The sequence below is a fragment of the Octopus sinensis genome, linkage group LG10, assembly GCF_006345805.1.
Source record: "Octopus sinensis linkage group LG10, ASM634580v1, whole genome shotgun sequence".
Taxonomy (NCBI): domain Eukaryota; kingdom Metazoa; phylum Mollusca; class Cephalopoda; order Octopoda; family Octopodidae; genus Octopus; species Octopus sinensis.
Window position 1 is genome coordinate 89,247,822 of NC_043006.1, and position 27,406 is coordinate 89,275,227.

At 32.6% G+C, this 27,406-nt stretch overlaps 1 protein-coding gene across 2 annotated transcripts in view; it reads right to left on the reverse strand.

Annotated features, from left to right (window-relative positions):
- LOC115216561 (THUMP domain-containing protein 3-like) overlaps positions 1–27,406 on the reverse strand; it is a 419,115-nt gene that overhangs the window by 81,850 nt on the left and 309,859 nt on the right. For both annotated transcript variants that reach the window (XM_029786026.2, XM_036506919.1), the window contains exon 4: positions 22,333–22,346. In XM_029786026.2, coding sequence (XP_029641886.1) covers positions 22,333–22,346 — 14 coding nt within the window. The remainder of the gene's footprint in view (positions 1–22,332; positions 22,347–27,406) is intronic.

Below are 27,406 nucleotides of genomic sequence, written 5' to 3' on the forward strand. Positions count from 1 at the left end.
ATGGCATGTAGGCATACAGTGTACATATTCTAAAAACCAAGATCGATCCATCCATCCATCATATATATATATATATATTATATATATATATATGTGTGTGTGTGTGTGTGTGTACTAGCAGTAATACCCATTGTTGATCAGGTAATTACATTTACTCTTTCTCAGGAGCCACATTCAAAGTGTTATTATATATAAAGGTTTACTCCTCCTGTATGTGTTATTTTATATATCAATACAGTAATGGCAATTATATAAAACACAAGGCTTTGGTCAGCATGGAGCTGTAATGATAGAGAATTGCCCAACATGCTGCGTAGTGGAACTGAACCCAAGGGAACATAGTTGGAAAGCAAGCTTCTCAACCACACAGCCGCACCTATAAAGGAGAGATACATTTTGGATAATATACTCCTTCTGTCAAGTATAAATAATGAATATACTCCTTGATACAATATGATTAACAAAAAGATGGGATGTTTACAGTGAGAAGACCTTTGATTTTAATATTTACTTGAGCAATGCAACAACTAACAATGCCACACCGTACAGGGTGTTCCAGAATTAACTATGTTTCAAAGAAATTGAGCACCACCTTCAGTTGAGCAAATCGACCCCAGGACTTATTCTTTGTAAGCCTTGTACTTATTCTATTGATCTCTTTTGCCGAACCGCTAAGTTACGGGGACGTAAACACACCAGCATTGGTTGTCAAGCAATGTTGGGGGGATAAATACAGACACACAAACACACATATATACATATATACGACAGGCCTCTTTCAGTTTCCATCTACCAAATTCACTCACAAGGCTTTGGTTGGCCTGAGGCTATAGTAGAAGACACTTGCCCAAAGTGCCATGCAGTGGGACTGAACCTGGAAGCATATGGTTGGTAAGGAAGCTACTTACCACACAGCCACTCCTTAGATTTATAAATCCTATGTCAAACTTTTATTGAAAATTTTCAACATGTCTGTATCTCTGCATACTTCACATCTCTCCTTAGTGATGTGAAACACATTTTGAAGCATTTCAAGAGTTAGCTCCTGCACTGCTAGCTGAATGTGTTCTTTAAGCTCAACTAAACAATTGCTCCATCTTGGGGATGGAAGTAAAGAAAATGATTGCTGCCAAATTGGAAAAAAAGCTATCATGGGCAAATAGAAGGGGTCCAACAGGAATGAAAATAAAATTAGAAACAAAATTCAAAGTTTATACACATATTAAACATGTAAAAAGTGAGTTTTAAAAAAAATGCATCCGATTTCACTCAAATCATCATTAATTTTAGGACACTCTCTATTTACTCAAACGACTGGGGGGGGGAGGGACAGAGGGGCAGGGACTAATTGCAGGTGGCGAGTGTAGCGTCCGGAAGTGGTCACATGGTCAAACTCAAATGGCTGAGTTACAACAGTAGTTTATTTTTTTGTATGAACATTTTGCATTAATGGATGACATAGAAAGCAGACATACAGCTGCAGCATACGAGGGGCGTTCAATAAGTAATGCCCCTGACCCACTTCCCATAGCAGTAGAGCAACGAAACTTGGCACAAGTATTAGTCTTTTTCTACATAGGAACAACCCAGAGGTACACATTTCTCCCATCGTTTGATGCAGTTCTGGAGACCGTTTTCGTAGAAGACCCCAGCTTGGTCCTCCAACCACGACGTGACTTCAGAAATCAAGGCTGCATCATCTGGGAAATGCTTTCCTTTCAAAAACAACTTCATGGCTGGGAAGAGGTGAAAATCAGAGGATGCAAGGTCAGGAGAGTAGGGGGATGGGGGAAGAGTTCATAGCCGCATGCCTGTGCTTCTGATCTGGCGACACGCGAGTTGTGGACCGGAGCGTTGTCCTGCAGGAGGAGGATGCCTTTGCTGATCTTGCCCCGCCTCTTGGTTTCAATAGCTTCTCTTAATTTCCACAAAAGTGAAACATGATAGGCTCCTGTAATTGTGGTACCCTTTGCCAGGAAATCTGTCATCACTACTCCGTCCTGGTCCCAGAAGACTGTGAGCATGACCTTGCCAGCGAAGGCCTGCACCCTTGCCTTCTTTGGAGGAGGTGAGTCACGGTGTTTCCACTGCATTGACTGGGCTTTGGTCTCTGCATCATAGTGATGGACCCAGGTCTCATCCTGTGTAATCAGTCTTTTGAAAAATTTTGACTCATCTTCTTGGCACATCCCTAAATTCTTGCTTCTGGAATTCTTGCGTTCTTGCTTCTGGAAAAGTGTGAGCAACCTGGAAATCCATCTGGCAGACACCTTTTGCATATGCAAATGGTCATGAATGATAGTTTCCACAGACCCGGTACTAATCTTGACCTCATGGGCTATTTGGTGAATAGTTATGCGTCGATCTTCCAAAATGGCAGCCTCAACTTGACGGACAGATGCCTCATCAATGGCAGAAGGGGTGCGACCAGATCTGGGAGCTGTTTCCACAGAGTTCCGACCATGTTTGAATTCACGATGCCAGCGTTTTACAAGGTCATATGATGGGGCATCATCACCATAAGTTACTTTCATTTCATTAAAAGTCTCCTGTGGTGTGCGTCATTTCAAATACAAAAACCGGATCACTGCTCGACACTCAACATGCTCCATTTCCCACTTGACTCATTTCAAACACCTGTAAATCAGAAACCACAATTAGTTCGGAGCTGTAATTTGCCACTTAATCTATAGAGATATCAATAATTGCACATGCAAAATTTCAGCTAGATCAAACAAAGGCAAGTGGGTCAGAGGCATTACTTATTGAATGCCCCTCGTATGCATTGCACAAGAAACGTGAAACATCAACAGGGCACTTCTGGAGAATGGATGAATGGGTTTGTTGTGCCATTACCCAACCATGCACACACACACACACATGGTCCAGTGGTGAGCGGAATGGTAACATGAAGCATCAACAGGGCACAGACAAAAATTTCAAAGTTCTTCTTATTTCCTTCTGCCAAAATTGGACAAAAAGCTTTTCATGAAATATTATAAGCTACTTATAATGAATAAGTAGTGTCAATATTTTATTGTTGGAAAATGGCCTAAAACAAAGATAAAACCCAGGGCAGTATACTCAAATCTGATTAATCTGCATTTGGGGAGGCACATAGTCAGTGATGGAAATTTTTTTAGAGGAAAGCAAGTGGATAATCTTCAAGATATGGCTGTGAAAATGCTTTAAAAATCTGGTTTATCTGCCCCTGGGCCCGCATCAGGTAAGAAGCTGAAAATGTTTTTGACTCATGACACTCCATCAACCATATGTAATGCATGTGCAAAATTTCATTAAAATCGGTTGGGTGGATCTTGAGTTTTAATGACATGACACACAACCACACATCCTGTGTTATCATCATCATCTGTCCCCTCTCGACCCAAAATAAGGGATCGGGGCACCCTGTCAAAGGCTTTCTCCATGTCAACAAAAGCCAGGTGGTGGAACAATGTTGTTGACAGGGCTATTAGAGAAAAGAAACAGGTTTGGAAGGACTGGAAGAACGGTGGTAGCAGGGAACTGTATCAGACTGCTAGAAGGGAAGCTAGGAGGCAGGTTTATTTAGCCAGAGGGGAAGCAGATAAGAAAAATATTTGCCAATGTTCTGCACCGTGAGGACCAAAGACTTGAGGTATTTTGTGTTGCAAGGCAGTGTGTGAGAGAGAATCGTGATGTTCTAGGAGAGAAATGTGTTTGCATTGATGATGGCTCACTTGTGCTAAATGAGGCTGCAAAGAGAGAGGTTTGGAGACGCCACTATGAAAGGTTGCTGAATAAAGAAAATGAATGGGAGAAAGAGAGTCTACCGAACGTCGACCCAACAGAGGAACCAGCTATCTGAGTTGACAGTACTTTGGTAGATAAAGCAATTAAGAGTATGAAGACAGGGAAAGCTCCCGGCCCATCAGGAATTACTGCAGAGATGCTCAAAATATCTGGCAGTGTCGGCTATAGCCTAGTCACCTGTATAGTTAACCAGGTAATACACGAAGGAGTCATACACAATGACTGGTGTAGCAGCATAATAGTCAGCTGCTACAAAGGTAAAGGTGACACTTTAGATACAAATAATTACAGAGGTATCAAGCTGTTGGATCAGGTAATGAAGGTCACGGAGAGGGTCATAGCCCAACTAATTAGGGAGAGAGTCAGTTTGGATGAGCTCCAGTTTGGTTTCATGCCAGGGAAAAGCACCACTGATGCTATATTCCTGGTAAGACAGCTGCAGGAGAAATACCTAGCCAAAGATAAGCCCCTGTACCTGGCTTTTGTTGACATGGAGAAAGCCTTTGACAGGGTGCCCCGATCCCTTATCTGGTGGTCATTGAGGAAACTAGAAATAGGTTAGTGAGAGCTGTGCAAGCCATGTATTGACGCTATCAGTAAGGTGAGGGTTGACATGGAGAAAGCCTTTGACAGGGTGCCCCGATCCCTTATCTGGTGGTCATTGAAGAAACTAGAAATAGGTTAGTGAGAGATGTGCAAGCCATGTACTGACGCTATCAGTAAGGTGAGGGTTGGCAACGAGTACACTGAAGAATTCAGGGTAGAGGTAGGGGTCCACCAGGGTTCAGTCCTCAGCCCCCTCCTATTTATCATAGTCCTCCAGGCAATAATGGAGGAATTCAAGACAGGATGCCCCTGGGAGCTCCTCTATGCTGATGACCTTGCTCTAATTGCTGAGTCACTATCAGAACTAGAGGAGAAGTTTCAGGTGTGGAAACAAGGATTAGAATCGAAGGGCCTTAGAGTCAACCTAGCTAAAACCAAAGCCCTAATATGTAGGAAGGCAGGCAAACCACAAATCCCTTCAGGTTGATGGCCCTGCTTGATCTGTAGTAGAGGAGTTGGTAGAAACTCTATAAGATGTACCCAGTGTAAGCTATGGACACATAAGAGGTGCAGTAATATCAAAGGAAGGCTAACAGGGAAGATAGTTTTTGTATGTGGCAGATGCTCGGATGCAATAAACACTGAAAATGCTCTGAGACCAACTTCCGCCACATTCCAGGGAGGAAAACTAGAAGTACTTGATAGCTGCCATTGCTTAGCTGAGCAAGTCAGTAGCGGGGGAGGGTGCACTGAAAGTGTAGCTGCTAGAGTAAGAATAGCTTGGGCAAAGTTCGGAGAGCTCTTACCTCTGCTGGTGACAAAGGGCCTCTCGCTCAGAGTAAAAGGTAGACTGTATGATGCATGTGTACAAACAGCCATACTACATGGCAGTGAAACATGGGCTGTGACTACTGAGGATATGCGTAAGCTCGCAAGGAATGAAGCCAGTATGATCCGATAGATGTGTAATGTCAGTGTGCATACTTGACAGTGTAAGTACCTTAAGAGAAATATTGGACTTAAGAAGCATCAGATGTGGTGTGCAAGAGAGACGACTGCGCTGGTATGGTCATGAGGCGAGAATGGATGAGGACAGCTGTGTGAAAAAGTTCCACACGCTAGCGATTGAGGGAACCTGTGGAAGAGGTAGACCTAGGAAGACCTGGGATGAAGTGGTGAAGCACGGCCTTCGAACTTTAGGTCTCATTAAGGAAATGATTAGTAACCGAGACTTTTGGAAATATGCCGTGCGGTAGAAGACCTGGCAAGCCAAATGAGACCATAATCTTGTGGCTTATGCCAGGAGTGTAACCAGTCCACTTATGCATACCCTTTTCTTCTTTGGACACTAAAATTCTGCTTGCGAAGACCTGTTGAGGCAAGTAAAATCAAATTCGATGACAGGCGTCCGTGCTGGCAGGGTGCAAAGAACACCATACGAGTGTGATCATTGACAGAGCGGCTGACCGGCTTTCATGCCAGTGGCATTTAAAAGGCACCATTTGAGTGTGATCGTTACCAGCGTTGCCTTACTGGCACTCGAGCTCCGTGCTAGTAGGATATTAAGAGCACAATCCGAACGTGATCATTGCCAGAGCGGCTATCTGGCATCCGTGATTGTTACCAGCATCGCTTTACTGGCACCTGTGCCAGTGACATATGTAACAGATTTGAGCAAGGTCATTGCCAGTACCGCCTGACTGGGCCCGTGCTGGTGGCACGTAAAAAGTACCCACTACACTCTTGGAGTGGTTGGCGTTAGGAAGGGCATCCAGCTGTAGAAAGTCTGCCAGATCAAGATTGAATCTGGTGCAGCCATCTGCTTCACCAGCCCTCAGTCAATCATCCAACCCTTGCTAGCATGGAAAGCGGACGTTAAACGATGATGATGATGATGATATATAGTTAATCTAAACATGAACAAAGAGAAAACACAACAATGCAAGGACGTGGAACAAGTATAGTGTTATTGGGTGCTCAGGAGAGGAAAGAAAGATGGATGATTTAACATTTTGAGCGGAGCTCTTCATCAAAAACATAGGAAAAGGAAAGATCCAAGGACTGGAAGACAGAGAAAGAAAATTGCCAATGATACACACATGGTCACATTTTGAATGTATATATATATATATATATATATATATATATATATATATATACACACACACACACACATAAGGGCATTAGAGCAAAGAAACAGGCTTTGAAGGATTGAAAGGTGGTGGTAGCAAGGAGCTATATTAGGCAGCTAGAAGGGAACCTAGGAAGAGGTATACTTAGCCAGGGGTGAAGTAGAAAGAAAGAAGTTTGCTAATGTTCTGCAGCATGAGGATCAGCAGCTGGAAGTGTTTTAGTTTGCAAGACAGTGTGCCAGGGAAAATTGTGATGTTGTGTGAGAGAAGTGTGTTCAAATGGATGATGGTTCCCTTGCAGTTAGTGACTCTACAAAGAAAGAGGTTTGGAAGTGCCACTATAAAAGGCTCCTAAATGTAGAGAATTCATTGGCGAAGGAGAGTCAACATTAATGTTGATCCATCAGAGGGACCAGCAATCCAAATAAACAGTTGCATTGTAGACAAAGCCACGAAGGATATGAAGACGAGGAAAGCTCCTGGGCTCATTATAAATAACCGCTGAGATGCTTCAAATATCTGGCTGTGTGGGTTATGGTCTAGTTATCAGGTGGTACACGAAGGAAGAATACCCAATGACTGGTGCAGCAGCACCATAGTCAACTACTATAAAGGTAAATGTGATGCCTTAGAAGTAATTACAGAGGCATCAGATTGTTGGATCAGGTTATGAAAGCTATGGAGTGGGTCATAACCCAACTAATTAGGGAGAGAGTTAGTCTAGATGAGAAGCAATTTGGTATTGTGCCAGGAAGAAGCACCACTGATGCTATATTTCTGGTAAGGCAACGGTAGGAGAAGTACCTGGCCAAAGATAAATCTTTGTTCGTAGCTTTTATTGACATGGAGAAAGACTTTAACAGGGTCCCCTGCTCCCTTATCTGGTGATCAATGTGGAAACTAGGGATAGATAAGTGGCTGGAGAGAACTGTACAAACCATGTACAGGGGTGCAGTCAGTAAGGTGAGAGTTAGCAATGAGTATAGCAATGAATTCATGTTACAAGTAGGGTTTCATCAAGGATCAGTCCTCATTATCCTCCTGTTCTTCATAGTCCTCCAGGCAATAACAGAGGAATTTAAGATGAGTTGCCCCTGGGAACTTCTCTATGCTGATGACCTTGTTCTTATAGCTGAATCACTACCAGAACTAGAGAAGATATTACAGGTATGGAAGCAAAGTCAAGAATTGAAAGGCCTTAGAGTTAACCTAGCAAAAAGCAAAGCTTTAGTAAGTAGGAAAGCAGACAAATCACAAATGCCTTTAGGTTAATGGCCCTGCTCAATCTGTAGGAAAGATGTTGGTAGAAATCCCATAAGATGTACCCAGTGTGAACTATGGACACATAAAAGGTGCAGCAATATCAGAGTAACTGGGAAAGTACTTTTTATATGTAAAAGGTGCACAGGTATAACAAACACTAAAAGTGTACAGAAAATAGACTCCATCAACTGTCAAGGGGTAGGCTAGAAGTGGGAGATAGCTTCCATTATTTAGGTGACCAAGTTAGTAGTGGAGTTGGATTCTCCGAGAGTGTAGCTGCAAGAATAAGAATAGACTGGATAAAGTTCAGAGTGCTCCTACCTCTGTTAGCAAGAAAGGACCTCTCGCTCAGAGTGAAAGGCAGATTGTATGATGCCTGTGTGCAAACAGCTATGCTGCACAGCAGTGAAACATGGGCTGTGACAGCTGAGGACATACATAGGCTTGAAAAAATGAAGCTAGTATGCTTCGTTGGATGTGCAATGTCAGTGTACATGTTCAACAGAGTAGAAGCGTCTTGAGAGAAAAGGTGGGCATAAGAGGCATCAGATGTAGTGTGCAAGAGAGATGTGATGCATATGAACAAGGAGAGCTGAGTAAAGAAGTGCCAATCTCTAACTCTGGAGGAAACTTGTGGAAGACCTAGGAAAACATGGGATGAGGTGGTGAAGCATGATCTTTGAATGTTGGGCTCCATGGAGGCAATGACTAGTGACCGAGACCTTTGGCAATATGCCATGCTTGAGAAGACCCATCAAGCCAAGTGAGATCATAGTCATGACTCATACCAGTGTCATGAAACTAGCACCTGTGGTACATAAAAAGCACCTTTCAAGCATTGGGCCTCACGGAGGCAATGTGGATGATGCCAGTGTCGCATAACTAGGACCTTTTGAGCATAGTTCCACATGGAGGTAATGTAGCCATGCTGATGTCAAGTAGCTAGTATCTTTTGAGTGTAGGGCCTCATGGAAGCAATGTGGCTGACGCTGGTGTCGCATAACTAGCCCCTTGAACCAGTGATATATAAAAGCAGCTTTTGAGCATAGGGCCTCATGCAGGCAATGACATTTGACAGACCCTTCAGTGGACAGACAGACTTATAATGTGCTTGAATAAAAGACACTTCAAGCCAAGTGAAATTGTAGTCATGGCAGATACTGGTGTCATTCAACTGGTGCCATGTAAAAGCACCCATTACATTCTCAGAGTGATTGGTGTTAGGAATGGCATCCAGCCATAGAAACCATACCAAATCAGACTTGAGTCTTTGCAGTCCCTCAGCCTAATGGCTCTGGTCAAACCATCCAACCTATGCCAGCATGGACAATGGATGTTGTTGATGATGATGATACATATGAGATTGGTGCAGGCAAGCTTTGAACGTCATCAAAGTACTACCTCCCTATACTGTCATCACTAACACAATATACAATACCATCTAAAAAGAGAACTGTCTTGGGATTAATATAGAGATGCCCTCTGTTATTAAATACATATGTAAACAACAACACAAAATTTGTACCAAGTGCAAAACATAACAGGCTGAATATTGTTGTTTGGGACAGACAAGAAACAGTATGTACTGTCAGTATGCTGATGCTGATGTGAATATCTCTTGAAAAATCAAAGAGAAAGAGCTTAATTATGGACAACTGCTTCAAAAGCTCCGGCTCCTTCTATATTATATAAATTCACATTTATTCCAATGACAACTGGTGCACTTGCATTGCCTCAATGCTTATCATGTTCACTCCCTTCAAGACTTCTGTGTCAGGAGTCTGCGAGGACCAACCAACATTCAGAATGTATCTCAGACACTTCTGATGGAAATGTTCCAGGACCAAAAGATAAACTGAAGGGACAACAAATGGTTATGCAGAGGCAGGAATGAGGTTCCAATGACCATGCATACTAAGTTCCTAGCAATTGTATTGGTTCTTAGGGTAATCAGCAATGTGAGAGATGTCCTGCCTCCTTATTTCTTTAACAGGGCTTAAGAGTCAATGCTACTGTCTACTCAGGTGTTAGAGAAAGTTGTGAGAAAACAATGTCATCCAACTAGACTCTGTACTGTCTCATAAGGCTAGGACAACCCAAGCATGGATGCATGCCACTGTCCATGATCATGTTCTCCCAGACACATGGACCCCTAACTCATCAGACCTCAATCTACTGGACTATTATGTATGGGGTATAGTCAAGAGAGAGGTCAATCAACACTCTCATAACACCACACAATCTCTCAAGCCTGTGAAAAGCAGCACTATGTCCAAAATCTATAAAGATCATCTGGTTTGGGCATGTCAGTTCTTTTGAACATGTACTGAAACAGCCATTGATACTAACAATTGATTCATTGAAATGTGTGTGTGTGTGTGTGTGTGTATACATGAGCTGGCTTTGAGTTTCCATCTACCAAATTTCAGTTTCATACTATTGGGTGAGTCAGAAGCTACAGCAGAAAACACTGGCACAAGGTGTTGTGTATTAGGATTGAACTCAGAACAACGTGGTTGCAAAGCAGACTTCTTAATGACAGGTGGATGAAAATGAAATTTTTTTTTTTTCTGGAAGAGGGTCATCATGCATCAGTGAGAAGGTTTAACCTAGCTTGGAACCAGACACACTTCTAGCAGCTAAAAGATCCACTTACATGTCTCCTATCTTCAACATGTTTCAGTCACTGGACAACATTTAAGCAGGGATAAGCACACACACACATTTATATACAGTTTCTGTCTACCAACTTCACTCACAAAGTATTGGGGCTATAGTAGAAAACAGTTGTCCCAAAGTTCCATGCCGTGTGACTGAACTTGTAGTTACAAAGCAAGTTTCTTAACTACACCCCATGTATTAATACTTGTTTAATTCTTGCAATATTTTCCCTGCTTTAATAAAGTTATGATTTATATTTTAATTTAAAAATGGAGACTCAAATATGGATGGGCTCAGGTGAGATGATGACACAGACAATTCTTTTTTACTATTTTTGCATCATATAAAGAAAAAATTATATTGAAAAATAGAAAAAATCCAAACAAATCGCAATAATTTAGTTTCCAATTTTCAAACACATCTAATATAATTCAATTTTCGCCTCTTTTGAACTTTTTCCTTTCAGCTCATGCGTTAACCTGTTTTAATCTATAACACATTTACACAAGATTTGTCCAATGGAAAACAGGGATGCAAATATTAATTTGAATACTAGCCCTTTAGATATGGCAATTTATATAATCCACAAACTGCATTTAGTAATTAGCCTATTAAAATAAATTAATAATTAAATGACTAAAAGTTTTAGTAGAGTAATCAGATTTGCTTAGAAAGGCAATCATCTAATTTCTACTCCATGTGTTCATAGAGGTCATTTTGTACTGTATCAGCAGTAAGCACTCATCAAATATGTAAAGCAGCCAATCTTTTCATGCAGGCTCATATTTTATGTCCAATGAATTATATTTGCCTCATTTCTCTAAATATTTCAATAAATTTGTTGCCAACAAGTCATCATGGCTTACCTGTCATTTATCTATGCCAAGTCCTGTTAGTATCCACCCAAAGAGAGTAAGAGAAAGTAACAAAAAGTGAGAGAGTGAAAGAAGAGGAAAAGGACAGAGGAATCTCTTAAAGGCCACTTTAGATCACAAAAGCCTTAGTAAAGTAATTGATTATTACTCAAGAATATCCCTTAACGTTGTCTCCTGAGAAATATGGCATCTCAGGTTTCAAGTCCTGGCATGAAACCCAACTACATCTTACCTAGAATTGGCTTTGTTTAAACACTGTCAGCCATTTCTAACTCATGCTTCATCAATTTGAGATTTTTAGAATTATTCCATTCCAGTGATATTTCTTTGCTCTTGAAATAGCTAATAATGAAACTGTTTTTCACACTATTAAATGTAGCAAGCCACCAACAAAGGTTTTATCTGATAACATATGACACCTATCTTGAGGTCTTCAACTACTATATCTGGTAAACCAGCTACTCTTCTTATCTTTATTTAACTTCACTTCACTAACCATGCTAACCTTGATAGTCCTTTTATCATTCAAGGTGTACTCCTTGATGTGGTGTGGTGGCTTCTGTGCCTCAGTGGCCCAGAGCACTATACCTGTGGAGTGCAAGCTCATAGTAGTGCATCCCATGCTGCACAGACCAAAGGATAAAGGTCAGGCTGATATGGACTACTTCTCAGAGGTAAAAATAAGTTTGCATAGGGCCAACAACCCTACCTAGAAAAAAAGCCAAAGTTACAGAAACATCAATGATAATTCAAAACCAACTTGACCTGAAAGAGAAAGGCCTTTCTTCAGGGAAATATATGAAGCAGTGCAACTCAATCAAAAAGGAAGCTTTAAAGAAAAGCAAGGATCTCATAGAAGAGAAGTTGAAAAGACAGCCCAGAATTGAGAACAACAGAGGAAAGTTGTTGATGGCCAATGCTCTGTAGGGTGTGTAGGGCTTAAGTAAAGTAAGTTACTAGTCAACACAAACATCGCATTGAGTAAAGAAACAAAGAAAAACCTTTGTGTTTCTTTATTGTTTCAGATACACTCCTTGGTAACATCCTGATTCCTACAAATTCACAGAAAATGACAGACTTTGCAATTCAGAACATTTCACATTTTTATGTGGGGTGTTTGTACAGAAGTTAACCTCCCACATTTGTACTTCCTTACACCTGAAATATCGCATCCAGCAGCAAAATTTGATATCACTACTTACTACTGACTTATTTCCATTCTGAAGGCTCTATCCACTTTTGTAATTTAACAACAGAACACACCACCTGGCTTGGGTTCTACTTGCAGAGTTTGATCTTGAGAAATACTCAGCTGTCCTATATCTCATAATTCCCTGTTCACTGATGTCATAAGTGTAGTGGCACAAGCAGTCAGCTCCATATTGGATGAGGTCTCACGGCAGCCATTGCCATCTCCGAGACTGGAGCAAGACCTCACCTGCATCCATTTGCCATGAGCGAGATCACAACGAGGCTTGCAATGGCAAACTGGATATAAGGGCCCAACAAAAAAAGATTCATTCTCTTTTCACCACGAGTGCTTGCTGAGCACACTTATCTGGCTGGGTCTCCAAGCTAGTCCTGTCAGCATGCTGTAACTCCAGAGGCAATGGGCCCGCATTAATGGAGATTCAATGAAATGCACACAGCTGAGAGCAACACACTTCACCTATTCTGTGAAACTTGTAAATAAACCAGTTGTAAATTGCATTTGTACTTAAAGACTACTTTCCTCACCTGGTGGAGCCTGAACTACATGAAGAACAATATTTAATAGGAGAAGGTGATATTCACCCAATATCGTGTACCTTGTCTCCCATTATATAAGCATCAAAGAAAAACGTTTTATTAAAAGAAACTTGACAAAAGGATCTTTCTACTTTCATATTTTCTTTCTCCTAGTTGCTTTTGGTTTTTGTGCTTGTCTTATCCTTGGATCTAAAAACCACTGAACTAGCAATTACTTATGATTTTAATTTTACAATTTCTATTTTGACTAATCCTCCCATCATTTCCATTAATTTTAGAGAAAGCAAGTTCTTAAAGATATCTCTATATGATCAATCAACCTGCTAGAAATAGCAGCAAAATTTCCCTATTGTTATACCCAAACACCACTAGTGCAGCTGTTTGGTTGGAGGAATTGTCAAAGTCTGAGTCAGCTCTATTGCAGACCCCAGGCCAGGCTTCTGGTTTGAGGATATCTTGCTCCCTCTTACCAGTTTAAGAGGTCTTTAACAAGGTGTCTGTAATGCCTGACTAAAAAGGTATTTTAAAAACCCTAAAAAAGAAAGAAACAAACAAAAAATGAACTAAAAGACAAAAGAGAAAAATTAGGAAAGTTCCTCTTCTTTTCTTTCTTCTTTGAGTGAATTCTCTTCTATTGGAATACAGCTATAACCAGTTTAATTAAACATAGGTGTATCAACTTCATTACAGAGGTTACACTTTGCTGAAAATTAAGCTTTTAATATGGAGCAAGTTTCAGAATTATTTCTAATTTAATTTTCAAACTATTTGTGAAATCTTGGAATTGATGCAAACTATTAATTATTTAGGAATGACTTCATACATCATTTATTAAGTTTCTTTTCCACTCTAAGAAGCATAACATGCTTAAAGATGGCCAATAAAACTACAAAGCTGAACTAGTTTAAATGGCTGAACAAAGAAAACATAGCAACAAGCTTTCATCTCCAACCTAGCCATTAAAGATCAGGATATAACTTTAGTGGTTTTAAAACAAAAAATGATAATAAAGTAAAAAAAAAAAAAAAAAAATGTATCAGACATATTCTTCCATAAAATATCAAGCTGATCATTATTAGTATTATGAAACTAGCTGATCATTATTAGTATTATGACACTAGCTGATCATTATTAGTATTATGAAACTAACTGATCATTATTAGTATTATGAAACTAGCTGATCATTATAAGTATTATGAAACTAGCTGATCATTATTAGTATTATGAAACTAGCTGATCATTATTAGTATTAAGAAATTGCTGATCATTATTAGTATAATAAAACTAGCTGATCACTATTAGTATTACGAAACTAGCTGATCATTATTAGTATTATGAAATTAGCTGATCATTATTAGTATTATGAAATTAGCTGATCATTATTAGTAATATGAAACTAGATGATCATTATAAGTACTATGAAACTAGCTGATCATTATTAGTATTATAAAACTAGCTGATCATTATTAGTATTATGAAACTAGCTGATCATTATTAGTATTATGAAACTAGCTGATCATTATTAGTAATATGAAACTAGATGATCACTATAAGTACTATGAAACTAGCTGATCATTATTAGTATTATAAAACTAGCTGATCATTATCAGTATTTATGAAACAAGCTGATCATTATAACTATTAAAAACTAGCTGATCATTATTAGTATTATGAAACTAGCTGATCACTATTAGTATTATGACACTAGCTGATCATTATTAGTATTATGAAACTAGCTGATCACAATTAGTATTATGAAACTAGCTGATCATTATTAGTATTATGAAATTAGCTAATCAATATAAGTATTATGAAACTAGCTGATCATTATTAGTATTATGAAACTAGCTGATCATTATTAACATGAAACTAGCTGATCATTATTAGCATTATGAAACTAGCTGATCATTATTAGTATTATGAAATTAGCTGAACAAATATAAGTATTATGAAAGTGGCTGATCATTATTAGTATTATGAAACTAGCTGATCATTATTAGTATTATGAAACTAGCTGATCACTATTAGTATTATGAAACTAGCTGATCATTATTAGTAATATGAAACTAGATGATCATTATAAGTACTATGAAACTAGCTGATCATTATTAGTATTATAAAACTAGCTGATCATTATCAGTATTTATGAAACAAGCTGATCATTATAACTATTAAAAACTAGCCGATCATTATTAGTATTATGAAACTAGCTGATCATTATTAGTATTATAAAACTAGCGGATCATTATTACTATTATGAAAATAGCTGATCATTATTAGTAATATGAAACTAGCTGATCATTATAAGTATTATGAAATTAGCTGGTCATTATTAGTATTATGAAACTAGCAGTTTATTATTAGTATTATTAAACTAGCTGATCATTATAAGTATTATGAAATTAGCTGATCAATATTAGTATTATGAAACTAGCTGATCATTATTAGTATTATGAAACTAGCTGATCATTATTAGTATTATGAAACTAGCTGATCACTATTAGTATTATGAAACTAGCTGATCATTATTAGTAATATGAAACTAGATGATCATTATAAGTACTATGAAACTAGCTGATCATTATTAGTATTATAAAACTAGCTGATCATTATCAGTATTTATGAAACAAGCTGATCATTATAACTATTAAAAACTAGCTGATCATTATTAGTATTATGAAACTAGCTGATCACTATTAGTATTATGACACTAGCTGATCATTATTGGTATTATGAAACTAGCTGATCACAATTAGTATTATGAAACTAGCTGATCATTATTAGTATTATGAAATTAGCTGATCAATATAAGTATTATGAAACTAGCTGATCATTATTAGTATTATGAAACTAGCTGATCATTATTAACATGAAACTAGCTGATCATTATTAGCATTATGAAACTAGCTGATCATTATTAGTATTATGAAATTAGCTGAACAAATATAAGTATTATGAAAGTGGCTGATCATTATTAGTATTATGAAACTAGCTGATCATTATTAGTATTATGAAACTAGCTGATCACTATTAGTATTATGAAACTAGCTGATCATTATTAGTATTATGAAATTAGCTGATCATTATACGTATTATGAAACTAGCTGATCATTATTAGTATTATGAAACTAGCTGATCATTATCAGTATTATGAAACTAGCTGATCATTATTAGTATTATGAAACTAGCTGATCATTATTAGTATCATGAAACTAGCTGATCATAATTAGTATTAAGAAACTAGCTGATCATTATTAGTATTATGAAACTAGCTGATCATTATTAGTATTAAGAAACTAGCTGATCATTATTAGTATTATGAAACTAGCTCATCATTATTAGTACTAAGAAACTAGCTGATCATTATTAGTATTAAGAAACTAGCTGATCATTATTAGTATTATGAAACTAGCTGATCATTAGTAGTATTATGAAACTAGCTGATCATTATCAGTATTATGAAACTAGCTGATCATTATAAGTATTAAAAAACTAGCTGATCACTATTAGTATTATGAAACTAGCTGATCACTATAGATATTATGAAACTAGATGATTATTATCAGTATTATGAAACTAGCTGATCGTTATTAGAGTTATGAAACTAGCCGATCATTATTAGTATTATGAAACTAGCTGATCATTATTAGTATTATAAAACTAGCGGATCATTATTACTATTATGAAAATAGCTGATCATTATTAGTAATATGAAACTAGCTGATCATTATAAGTATTATGAAATTAGCTGGTCATTATTAGTATTATGAAACTAGCAGTTTATTATTAGTATTATTAAACTAGCTGATCATTATAAGTATTATGAAAGTAGCTGATCATTAAAAGTATTATGAAACTAGCTGATCATTATTAGTATTATGAAACAAGGTATTCATTATTAGCATTATGAAACTAGCTGATCATTATTAGTATTATGAAATTAGCTGATCATTATTAGTATTATGAAACTAGCTGGTCATTATTAGTATTATGAAACTAGCTGATCCGTATTAGTATTATGAATCTACTTGATCATTATTAGAATTAGGAAACTATTTGATCATTATTAGTATCATGAAACTAGCCGACCTTTACTAGTATTATAAAACTAGCTGATAATTATTAGTATTATGAAACCAGCTGATCATTATTAGTATTATGAAACTAGCTGATCATTATTAGTTTCATGAAACTAGCAAATTATTATTAGTTTTATGAAACTAGCCGATGATTATTAGTATTATGAAACTAGCTGATCATTATTTGTATTATGAAACTAACTGATCATTATTAGTATAATGAAACTACCTGACCATTATATGTATTATGAAATTATCTGATCATTATTAGTAGTATGAAACTAGCTGATCATTATAAGTATTATGAAAGTAGCTGATCGTGATTAATATTTTGAAACTAGCATATCATTATTAGTTATGAAACTAGCTGATAATCAATCGAATTATGAAAGTAGCTGATCAATATCAGTATTATCAAACTGGCTAATCATTATTAGTATTATGAAACTAGGTGATCAATATTAGTATTATGATGCTAGCTGATCATTATTAGTATTATGAAATCAGGTGATCATTATAAGTATTATGAAACTAGCTGATCATTATTAGTAGTATGAAGCTAGCTGATCACTATTAGTATTATGAAAGTAGATGATCATTAAAAGTATTATGAAACTAGCTGATCATTATTAGTATTATGAAACTAGCTGATCATTATAAGTAGTATGAAATTAGGTGATCATCATTAGTATTATGAAAGTAGCTGATCATTATTAGTATTATGAAACTAGCTGATCATTATAAGTATTATGAAACTAGCTGACCATTATTAGTATTATGAAACTGGCTGATCATTATTAGTATTATGAAACTAGCAGATCATTATTAGTATTATGAAACTTGCCGATTATTATTAGTATTATGAAACCAGCGAATCATTATTAGTATTATGAAACTAGCATTTATTATTAGTATTATGAAACTAGCTGATCAGTATAAGTATTATGAAACTAGCTGATCATTATCAGTATGATGAAAGTAGCTGATCATTATAAGTATTATGAAAATAGCTGATCATTATAAGCATTATGAAACTAGCTGATCATTATCAGTATGATGAAAGTAGCTGATCATTATTAGTATTATGAAATTAGCTGATCATTATAAGTATTATAGAACTAGCTGATCATTATTAGTATTATGAAACTAGCTGATCATTATTAGTATTAGGAAACTAGCTGATCATTATTAGTATTTTGAAACTAGCCAACCTTTACTAGTATTATAAAACTAGCTGATAATTTTTAGTATTATGAAACCAGCTGATGATTATTAGTTTTATGAAACTAGCAGATTATTATTAGTTTAATGAAACTAGCCGATGATTATTACTATTATGAAACTAGCAGATCATTATTTGTATTATGAAAATAACTGATCATTATTAGTATTATGAAACTACCTGACCATTATACATATTATGAAATTATCTGATCATTATTAGCAGTATGAAGCTAGCTGATCATTATTACTATTATGAAAGTAGCTGATAATCAATCGAATTATGAAACTAGCTGATCAGTATCAGTATTATCAAACTGGTTAATCATTATTAGTATTATGAAACTAGCTGATCATTATTAGTATTATGATGGTAGCTGATCATTATAAGTATTATGACACCAGGTGATCATTATTAGTATTATAAAAGAAGCTGATCATTATAAGTATCATGAAACTAGCTGATCAATATTAGTATTATGAAGCTAGCTGATGATTATTAGTATTGTGAATCAAACTGATCATTCTTAGTATTATGAAACAAGCTGATCATTATTAGTATTATGAAACTAGCTGATCATTATATGTATTATGAAACTAGGTGATCATTATAAGGATCATGATACTAGCTGATCATTATTAGTATTATGAAATTAGCTGATCATTATTAGTATAATGAAGGTAGCTGATCATTATTAGTATTATGAAACTAGCTGATCATTATTAGTATTATGAAACTAGCTAATCCTTATAAGTATTATGAAAGTAGCTGATCATTATTAGTATTATGAAACAAGCTGATCATTTTAAGTATTATGAAACTAGCTGATGATTATTAGTATTATGAAGCTAGGTGATGATTATTAGTATTGTGAATCAAACTGATCATTATTAGTATTATGAAACTAGCTGACCATTATAAGCATTATGAGATATGCTGATCATTCTTAGTATTATGAAACAAGCTGATCATTATTAGTATTATGAAACTAGCTGACCATTATAAGCATTATGAAATAAGCTGATCATTCTTAGTATTATGAAACAAGCTGATCATTATGAGTATAATGAAAGTAGCTGATCATTATTAGTATTATGAATCTAGCTGATCATTATTAGTATTATGAAATTAGCCAATCCTTACAAGTATTATGAAAGTAGCTGATCATTTTTAGTATTATGAAACTAGCTGATCATTATTAGTATTATGAATCTAGCTGATCATTCTTAGAATTAGGAAACTAGTTGATTATTATTAGTATCATGAAAGTAGCTGACATTTACTAGTATTATAAAACTAGCTGATAATTATTAGTATCATGAAACTAGCTGATCATTATTAGTTTTATGAAACTAGCTGATCATTATTAGTATTATGAAACTAGCAGATCTTTATTAGTATTATGAAACTAGCTGATCATTATTAGTATTATGAAACTAGCTGATCTTTATTACTATTATGAAACTAGCTGATCATTATTAGTATTATGAAACTAGTTGATTATTATATGTGTTATAAAACTAGCTGATCATTAAAAGTATTATGACACTAGCTGATCATTATGAGTTTTATGAAACTAGCTGATCATCATTAGTATTATGAACCTAGCTGATCATCATCAGTATGATGAAACTAGCTGATCAATATCAGTATTAAGAAAGTAGCTGATCCTTATTAGTGTTATTAAACTACCTGACCAGTATAAGCATTATGAAATCATCTGATCATTATTAGTATTATGAAACTAGCTGATCATTATTAGTATTATGAAACTAGCTGATCATTATAAGTATCATGAAAGTAGCTGATCATTATTAGTATTATGAAACTAGCTGATCATTATATGTATTATGAAAGTAGCTGATCATTATTAGTATTATGAAACGAGCTGATCATTATATGTGTTATAAAACTAGCTGATCATTATAAGCATTATGAAACAATCTGATCATTATTAGTATTATGAAACTACCTAATCCTTATAAGTATTTTGAAAGTAGCTGATCATTATTAGCATTATGAAACTAGCTGATCATTATTAGTATTACGAAACCAGCTGATCATTATTAGCATTATGAAACTGGCCGATCATTATTAGTATTAAGAAACTAGCTGATCATTATAAGTATTATGAAAATAGCTGATTATTATTAGTATTATGAAACTAGCTTTCCATTATTAGTATGACAAAACTAGCTGATCATTAATGGTATTATGAAACTAGCTGATCATTATTAGTATTATGAAACTAGCTGATCATTATTAGTATTATGAAAGTAGCTGATCATTATTAGTATTATGAAACTAGCTGATCTTAATTAGCATTATGAAACTAGCTGATCATTATCAGTATTATGAAACTAGCTGACCATTTTTAGTATTATGAAACTAGCTGATCATTATTAGTATTATTAAACTCTCTGACCATCATACGTATTATGAAATCATCTGATCATTATTTGTATTATGAAACTAGCTGATAATTATTAGTATTACGAAACTAGCTGATCTATATCAGTATTATGAAATTGGCTAATCATTATTAGTATTATGAAACTAGCTGATCATTATTAGTATTATGAAATTAGCTGATCATTATTAGTGTTGTAAAACTAGCTGATGATTATAAGTATTATGAAACTAGCTGATCATTATTAGTATTATGAAACTAGCTAATCATTATTAGTATTATGAAACTAGCTGATCATTATTAGTATTACGAAACTAGCTGATCTATATCAGTATTATGAAACTGGCTAATCATTATTAGTATTATGAAACTAGCTGATCATTATTAGTATTATGAAACTAGCTGATCATTATTAGTATTATGAAATTAGCTGATCATTATTAGTGTTGTAAAACTAGCTGATGATTATAAGTATTATGAAACTAGCTGATCATTATTAGTATTATGAAACTAGCTAATCATTATTAGTATTATGAAACTAGCTGATCATTATTAGTATTATGAAACTAGCTGATCATCATTAGTATTATGAAACTAGCTGATCAGTATAATTTTTATGGAACTGGCTAATCATTATTAGTATTATGAAAGTAGCTGATCCTTATTAGTATTATGAAACTAGCTGATCATTATCAGTATTATGTTTTATATAACTAGAGATTTACTTTACTATCAATTTCCAAGCAATTATTAACATAGTTATTTTTTTCATATATAATGTATAGTTTTATCTGTAGAACTATTTGATTTATTTTCTTTATTGACATGATCTGGCAGTCAACAGAGCTGCTGTCGGCATTATCATGCATTATTGCTAAAAAAAAATAATTTTTTTTTGGAATTTCCTGCTCTTCAATATGCATTATGTATTCATCTCTAAATTCAATACCTATAAATGCAACTCTCTCAGAATAATAGACACTGTTGAAAAAAATGGCATTATATTTGGATAGAATGAAGTGAAGTTCTTCAAGACACAGAAACAGAAATTAAAAAAAAAGTAAGAGAGAGTGAGAGAAAGAGAAGCAAATAACAGATATACAGATTTCAGAACAGATAAGTCAACTAAACAAGGAGCAGTAGAACAACAACATCCACAAAAGCAATATATTATTGTAACTGCTATGACACCTTCGCAGATGTTCAGTGCTGAACAAAACAGACATTTCTTTCCAAAATAAATTATTGGAATAAAAAAAGAATAAACAGTATTTTCTGTGGGGACAAAGAATAAAGAGAATTCATTCCTTGAACTTAAGAGAAGAACATATATATATATTATATATATATATATATAATATATATATATATATATATATATACATACATATAAATATATATAAACATATACATATGCATACATATATATCTTTGCTGCTAATTTTAACAAAATGAGAACTCTGAACAAAGGGGTTTAAAACTATGATAATGTAAATAAATATGACATTCTACTTGTTACTTGCTGTTTCTGGTTATTATCTACAGTGCCCTAAGTTAGCTGATGAATAAGGATGAGAATTTTAATAAAGTAAGATCTACTAACCTTTTCCCGAATGGCTGAAATTAGAAAGAAAAATAGAAATGTAATATTACTTGTGTTGGTTTTTTTTCTGTTTGCAATGTATTCACAAATATATTTGCTGCTGTACCTGTATCTATTGCTAAGTAAATTCTTACGAATAAACTTAAAGTTAATATCTTAGAATTATATAGAAAATTACGATAATTAGATCATTACATAAACAACGATATTTACATAAAAATCAATATTAGTACACCATAAGACTTATAAAATATTAAAATTCAAAGATCTTAAATATAAATATATATATACTTAGCTTAGCGAAGTTTTGTGATGAACTAAAATTTTGAATCAGAAAACGTCTTTACAGCGTTTATAAGAAAACCTCGTTAAGCTAAGTATATATATATATATACTTATATTTAAGATCTTTGAATTTTAATATTTTACAAGTCTTATGGTGTAATAATATTGTTTTTTATGTAAATATCGTTGTTTATGTAATGATCTAATTATCGTAATTTTCTTTATAATTATGAGATATTAACTTTAAGTTTATTCGTAAGAATTTACTTAGCAATAGATATGTTGTTGGATAGCAAGTATACGAGTTGTTTGAAGTTAGGTTTATGTATATACATGTATTAAAAGCATTAATTGTAGTTTTAAATTTCTTATAATTATCATTTTAACTTATCTATTGTCTTTTTAAATTGATATTTGCTAGATTTATTATTCCCATTGATAAATATATTTATAGTATTTATTTGATACTCTATAACTACGAATTGATTATTTCTTTAAGTATTTTAAATATAAGATTTCTGATAGTTAGTATTTAGCCAACGAGATATAAAGATAGTTAATTTGATATAGCGTTCATATAAGATTGTTTGTTTATTGTTTTGAAATTAGCTATTTCATCTTTAAATATGAAAAATTAATTTATTAGGTCTTTATTATATGTGCATATATATATTTATAGAGATTATTTTAGATCTTAATTATAATATTTATATACATTTACATATTTTCATTGATAATTTATATATTATTTGAATTTTATATTTTTAATAATATAATAGTTTTTTGGTAAAATATTTATGTAATTAGATACTGACTATTACTGATATTAGATTATTGGTGGGTGTCTTACCTTACAAATTAATACTTAAAAATTAGAATTAATATATAACATTATAATTGATGTTTTGATTTAATCATAATCGTTACGTTTCTAGTTTGATAATAGAGTGTTTTATAAATAAAATTATTATATTATTTATTTCTAAAAAATATTGTTTAAATATTTCTGTTTACTTATTAAAATATTACAATTAACCTGAAGATTGACTGTAACCATAATTCGAATTTAAATTATTGACTGTAACCATAATTTGAATTTAAATTATTGTTATTCGAATTGGTTACGGCCATGAAACGATCATAGTGTTTTTACTATTTATCTCATATTAAACTTTTAATACTTTTTGATAGTTGTATAATTTACAAAAAAAAATAATAATAAATAAATAAAATAATTAAATAAGAAATAATAATAAAAAAAAAATGAAAAAAAAAAAAATATATATATATATATATATATATATATTTAAAATTTATAAGTTTAAATTATTTAAATAATTTTTAAAATTTTAACTTTAATTTGAATATTTCAATTTGGAATTTTATATTTTATATTTTTTATATTTATATTTTATATTTTTTTAATTAATTTTTTTCTATGTATTGGCTTATGATTTTCACTGTTTGATTTGCCTAATAGTGGTTTTATCTCTAATTTAATATAATATATATTTATACTATAAAATTGGATTTAATCCTAAATATAATTTTTCCCTGTAAGTTTGGATTTACTCCCTAATATTATTATTATTAATTAATATATTGATAAATTGCGTATATTGTGTGTAATATCTCAATCTCGTAAATTATGGAATTTACAGGTAAGATAGAACCGCCATTTTGGAATTAATCTTTGAAGGATATTCCAATACCTTCTAGAAAAGAATATATTTTGAAACTTATTAATAATATTAAGGATTTTGTTTCTAGAATTAAATGGAAAGCCTACTATTATAACTATAATATATCTAATTTTAATGATAGTATGAATGATAATTTTACTTCTAATTTTAAATCCAAAAATGAACCCCCATTTAATAGAGAATTACAGATACTAGAAGATAATATTTGGAAGGTGGTGAAAAACATTAAATTTCATAAATACCCAAACAGAAATAATGAATATTTAAGAAATTTAGCTATTAGAATTAAAGAAATGAGAAATATGGATGGTAGTATTGTACAATCAGATAAAACTAGGAATCTATATAAACTGGATGTTGAATTATATAACCTTTTAGAGAAAGAGATAATTAAAAAATATAAAATTGTTCCAGATAGTATACTTTATAATATTAATAAGGCCTCTAAATTAGTCATGATAAACTATGAGTTGGATAATAAAACTGAATCTTATGTACCTATGCACCCTAGAATTACTTTGAAAGACCATAAAGATAATTTTTATTCAGACCCTAAAGTTAGATTAATTTGTCCATGTAAATCTGACTTTGGTAAATTGAGTAAACTTATTTTAGATAAATATATTAATAAATTAACTAAACTTAATTACTTAAAATTATGGTTTAGTAATAATAATACTTTAAATTGGTTTAATGATATTAAAGATAAAAATCGATACAAATTTATTCAAATAGATATAGATAATTACTATTCTTCTATTAATGAAATTGTGTTTAATAAGGCCCTTATCTTTGCAATGAATAAAGTGGGAATGACTTTTGAAGAGGTTAATGTAATTAAAATGGCTAGGAAATCGTTTATAAGATACAATAATAAATTATGGGCTAGCAAAGATACTAGGGACTTTTTTGATATATCTATGGGGGCACCTGATTCTGCACAAGCTACGGATTTAGTGGGTATTTATCTTTTATCTGAACTCCAATTAGAAAATTTATAAATAGAGGGTGGTTTATATAGGGATGATCTTCTACTAATTAATAAGAATTGCACTTATAGGAACCTTGAATTATATAAGAAAAAACTTTATAGTTTCATTAAAAGATATGGTTTAAGTATTACTATATATAATGAGAATTTTAATGTTAATTATTTAGATGTTAATTTTAATCTAATTACGGGTAAAACACAACCATATCATAAACTTAATGAGAACCTTAGATATATAAATGTTAATAGTAATCACCCACCATCAATTAAAAAGTCGTTAATTAATAATATAAGTAAACGTATATCATTACTTTCTTATGATTTAGAGATTTTTAATAAACATGCTCCTTATTACAATGAGGTCCTTAGAGAGGCAGGTTATAATAGTAATATTAAATTTTTTATTAAAAATAAAGATAAAACTATTAATAATAAAGATAAAAATATTAATGATAATTATAATAATTTTGTTAGTAATATTAGTAATAATTTTAGTAATTATAAAATTAAAAATAATATAAATAAAAATAAGAATAAAATTAAAAATAATAACTTTAATAATTCTTTAAATGTTAATTATAATTATAAATTTAAATCTAATAATATGATAAAGAAATATAATAATAGTAATGGTAACAATAATAATAATAGTTTTAATAATAATAATAAGAAAAATAAGAATAAAATTTGGTTAATAGTTCCTTATGGTGCTCAAGTTAAAACGAACATTATTAAAGAGATTTTAGATATTATTGAACAATTTATTCAAGATAATCGTAAATATAAAAATATTTTCTCTAGTAATAATTTTGGAGTAGGTTATTCTACAACTAATAGTGTAGGTAACATTATTTCTTCTTTTAACAAATTTAAACTGAATAATTTTAATAAAAATAAATTATATAATAATACTAAAAATAAAAAAGATAAGACACTCATTAACTGTACATGTAGAGATAAAACTAAATGCAAAATAAATAATAAATGTGATATTAACGATGTAGTGTATAAATGTATAGTTATAAGAATAATAAGAATAATAATAACTTAAACGCGATATATATAGGGTCCACTTCCTTTAAAATAAAATTAAGAATCGCACAGCATATGCATTCATTTAACTCAACTGGAGTAAGTACATTTGGGGACTTAAATCCCAAAATATTAATTATGATTTAACATGGGAAATAATTAGTAAGGCTAAATCATATAGTATAGGAGGGAATTTTTGTTATTTATGTTCAAATGAGTTTAAGGAAATTTTATTTTATAAGCATGATAATTTAGTGAATACCTGGGATGAGCGCAAAATAAAATACAGACACAAGTTACTTTACTTATATAATAAATTTCTAGATAAATAATGAATATTTCTTAGCCCTAATTAGCTCATTTCCGTTATAATTTTGTTAAATTAATATATATGTATGTAATCTCTTTACATTTGAAATAGATCTTTTTTTGGATGTTTATTTAATCTATTTTATTTAATATAGAAGTATAGTTTAGTAAGATTGAGTATATAGATTAAACTTAATGTTTACCTCTATGTTTGTATTGAAGTATGAATATTGAGATTTATATACATATTTATTTATATATGTGTTCATGTGTGTGAATGTATGTATATATGTGTATATGTTTATGTATATGTATATACATTTATTTATGCGTGTGTGTGTGTGGGTGTGTGTATATATGTGTATGTATTGCGTATTGTATGTATGTATGTGTATGTGTGTATGTATGTATGTGCATGTATGTATGTGTATGTGTGTATGTATGTATATATATATATATATATATATATATATGTATGTATGTATATTTATATATATATATATACGCATGTATAGTTATAGCTCAAATTTTGATAAGTATTTTAGAGTTGATGGTTATGATCACTAGTTTTAGCTTATAATTATAAGAGTAATAGGGAAAGAATTTATAGTACGTTGAGGGGTTACTATAAAAACTTTATTTTTATATATTTATTAATCATATGAGATTTTTAGAGTATATATAATTATTTAATTTATTCTGTATTAAGTATTATTTATCATAGTTATTTTATTAATAAATCTTAGAGTATAAG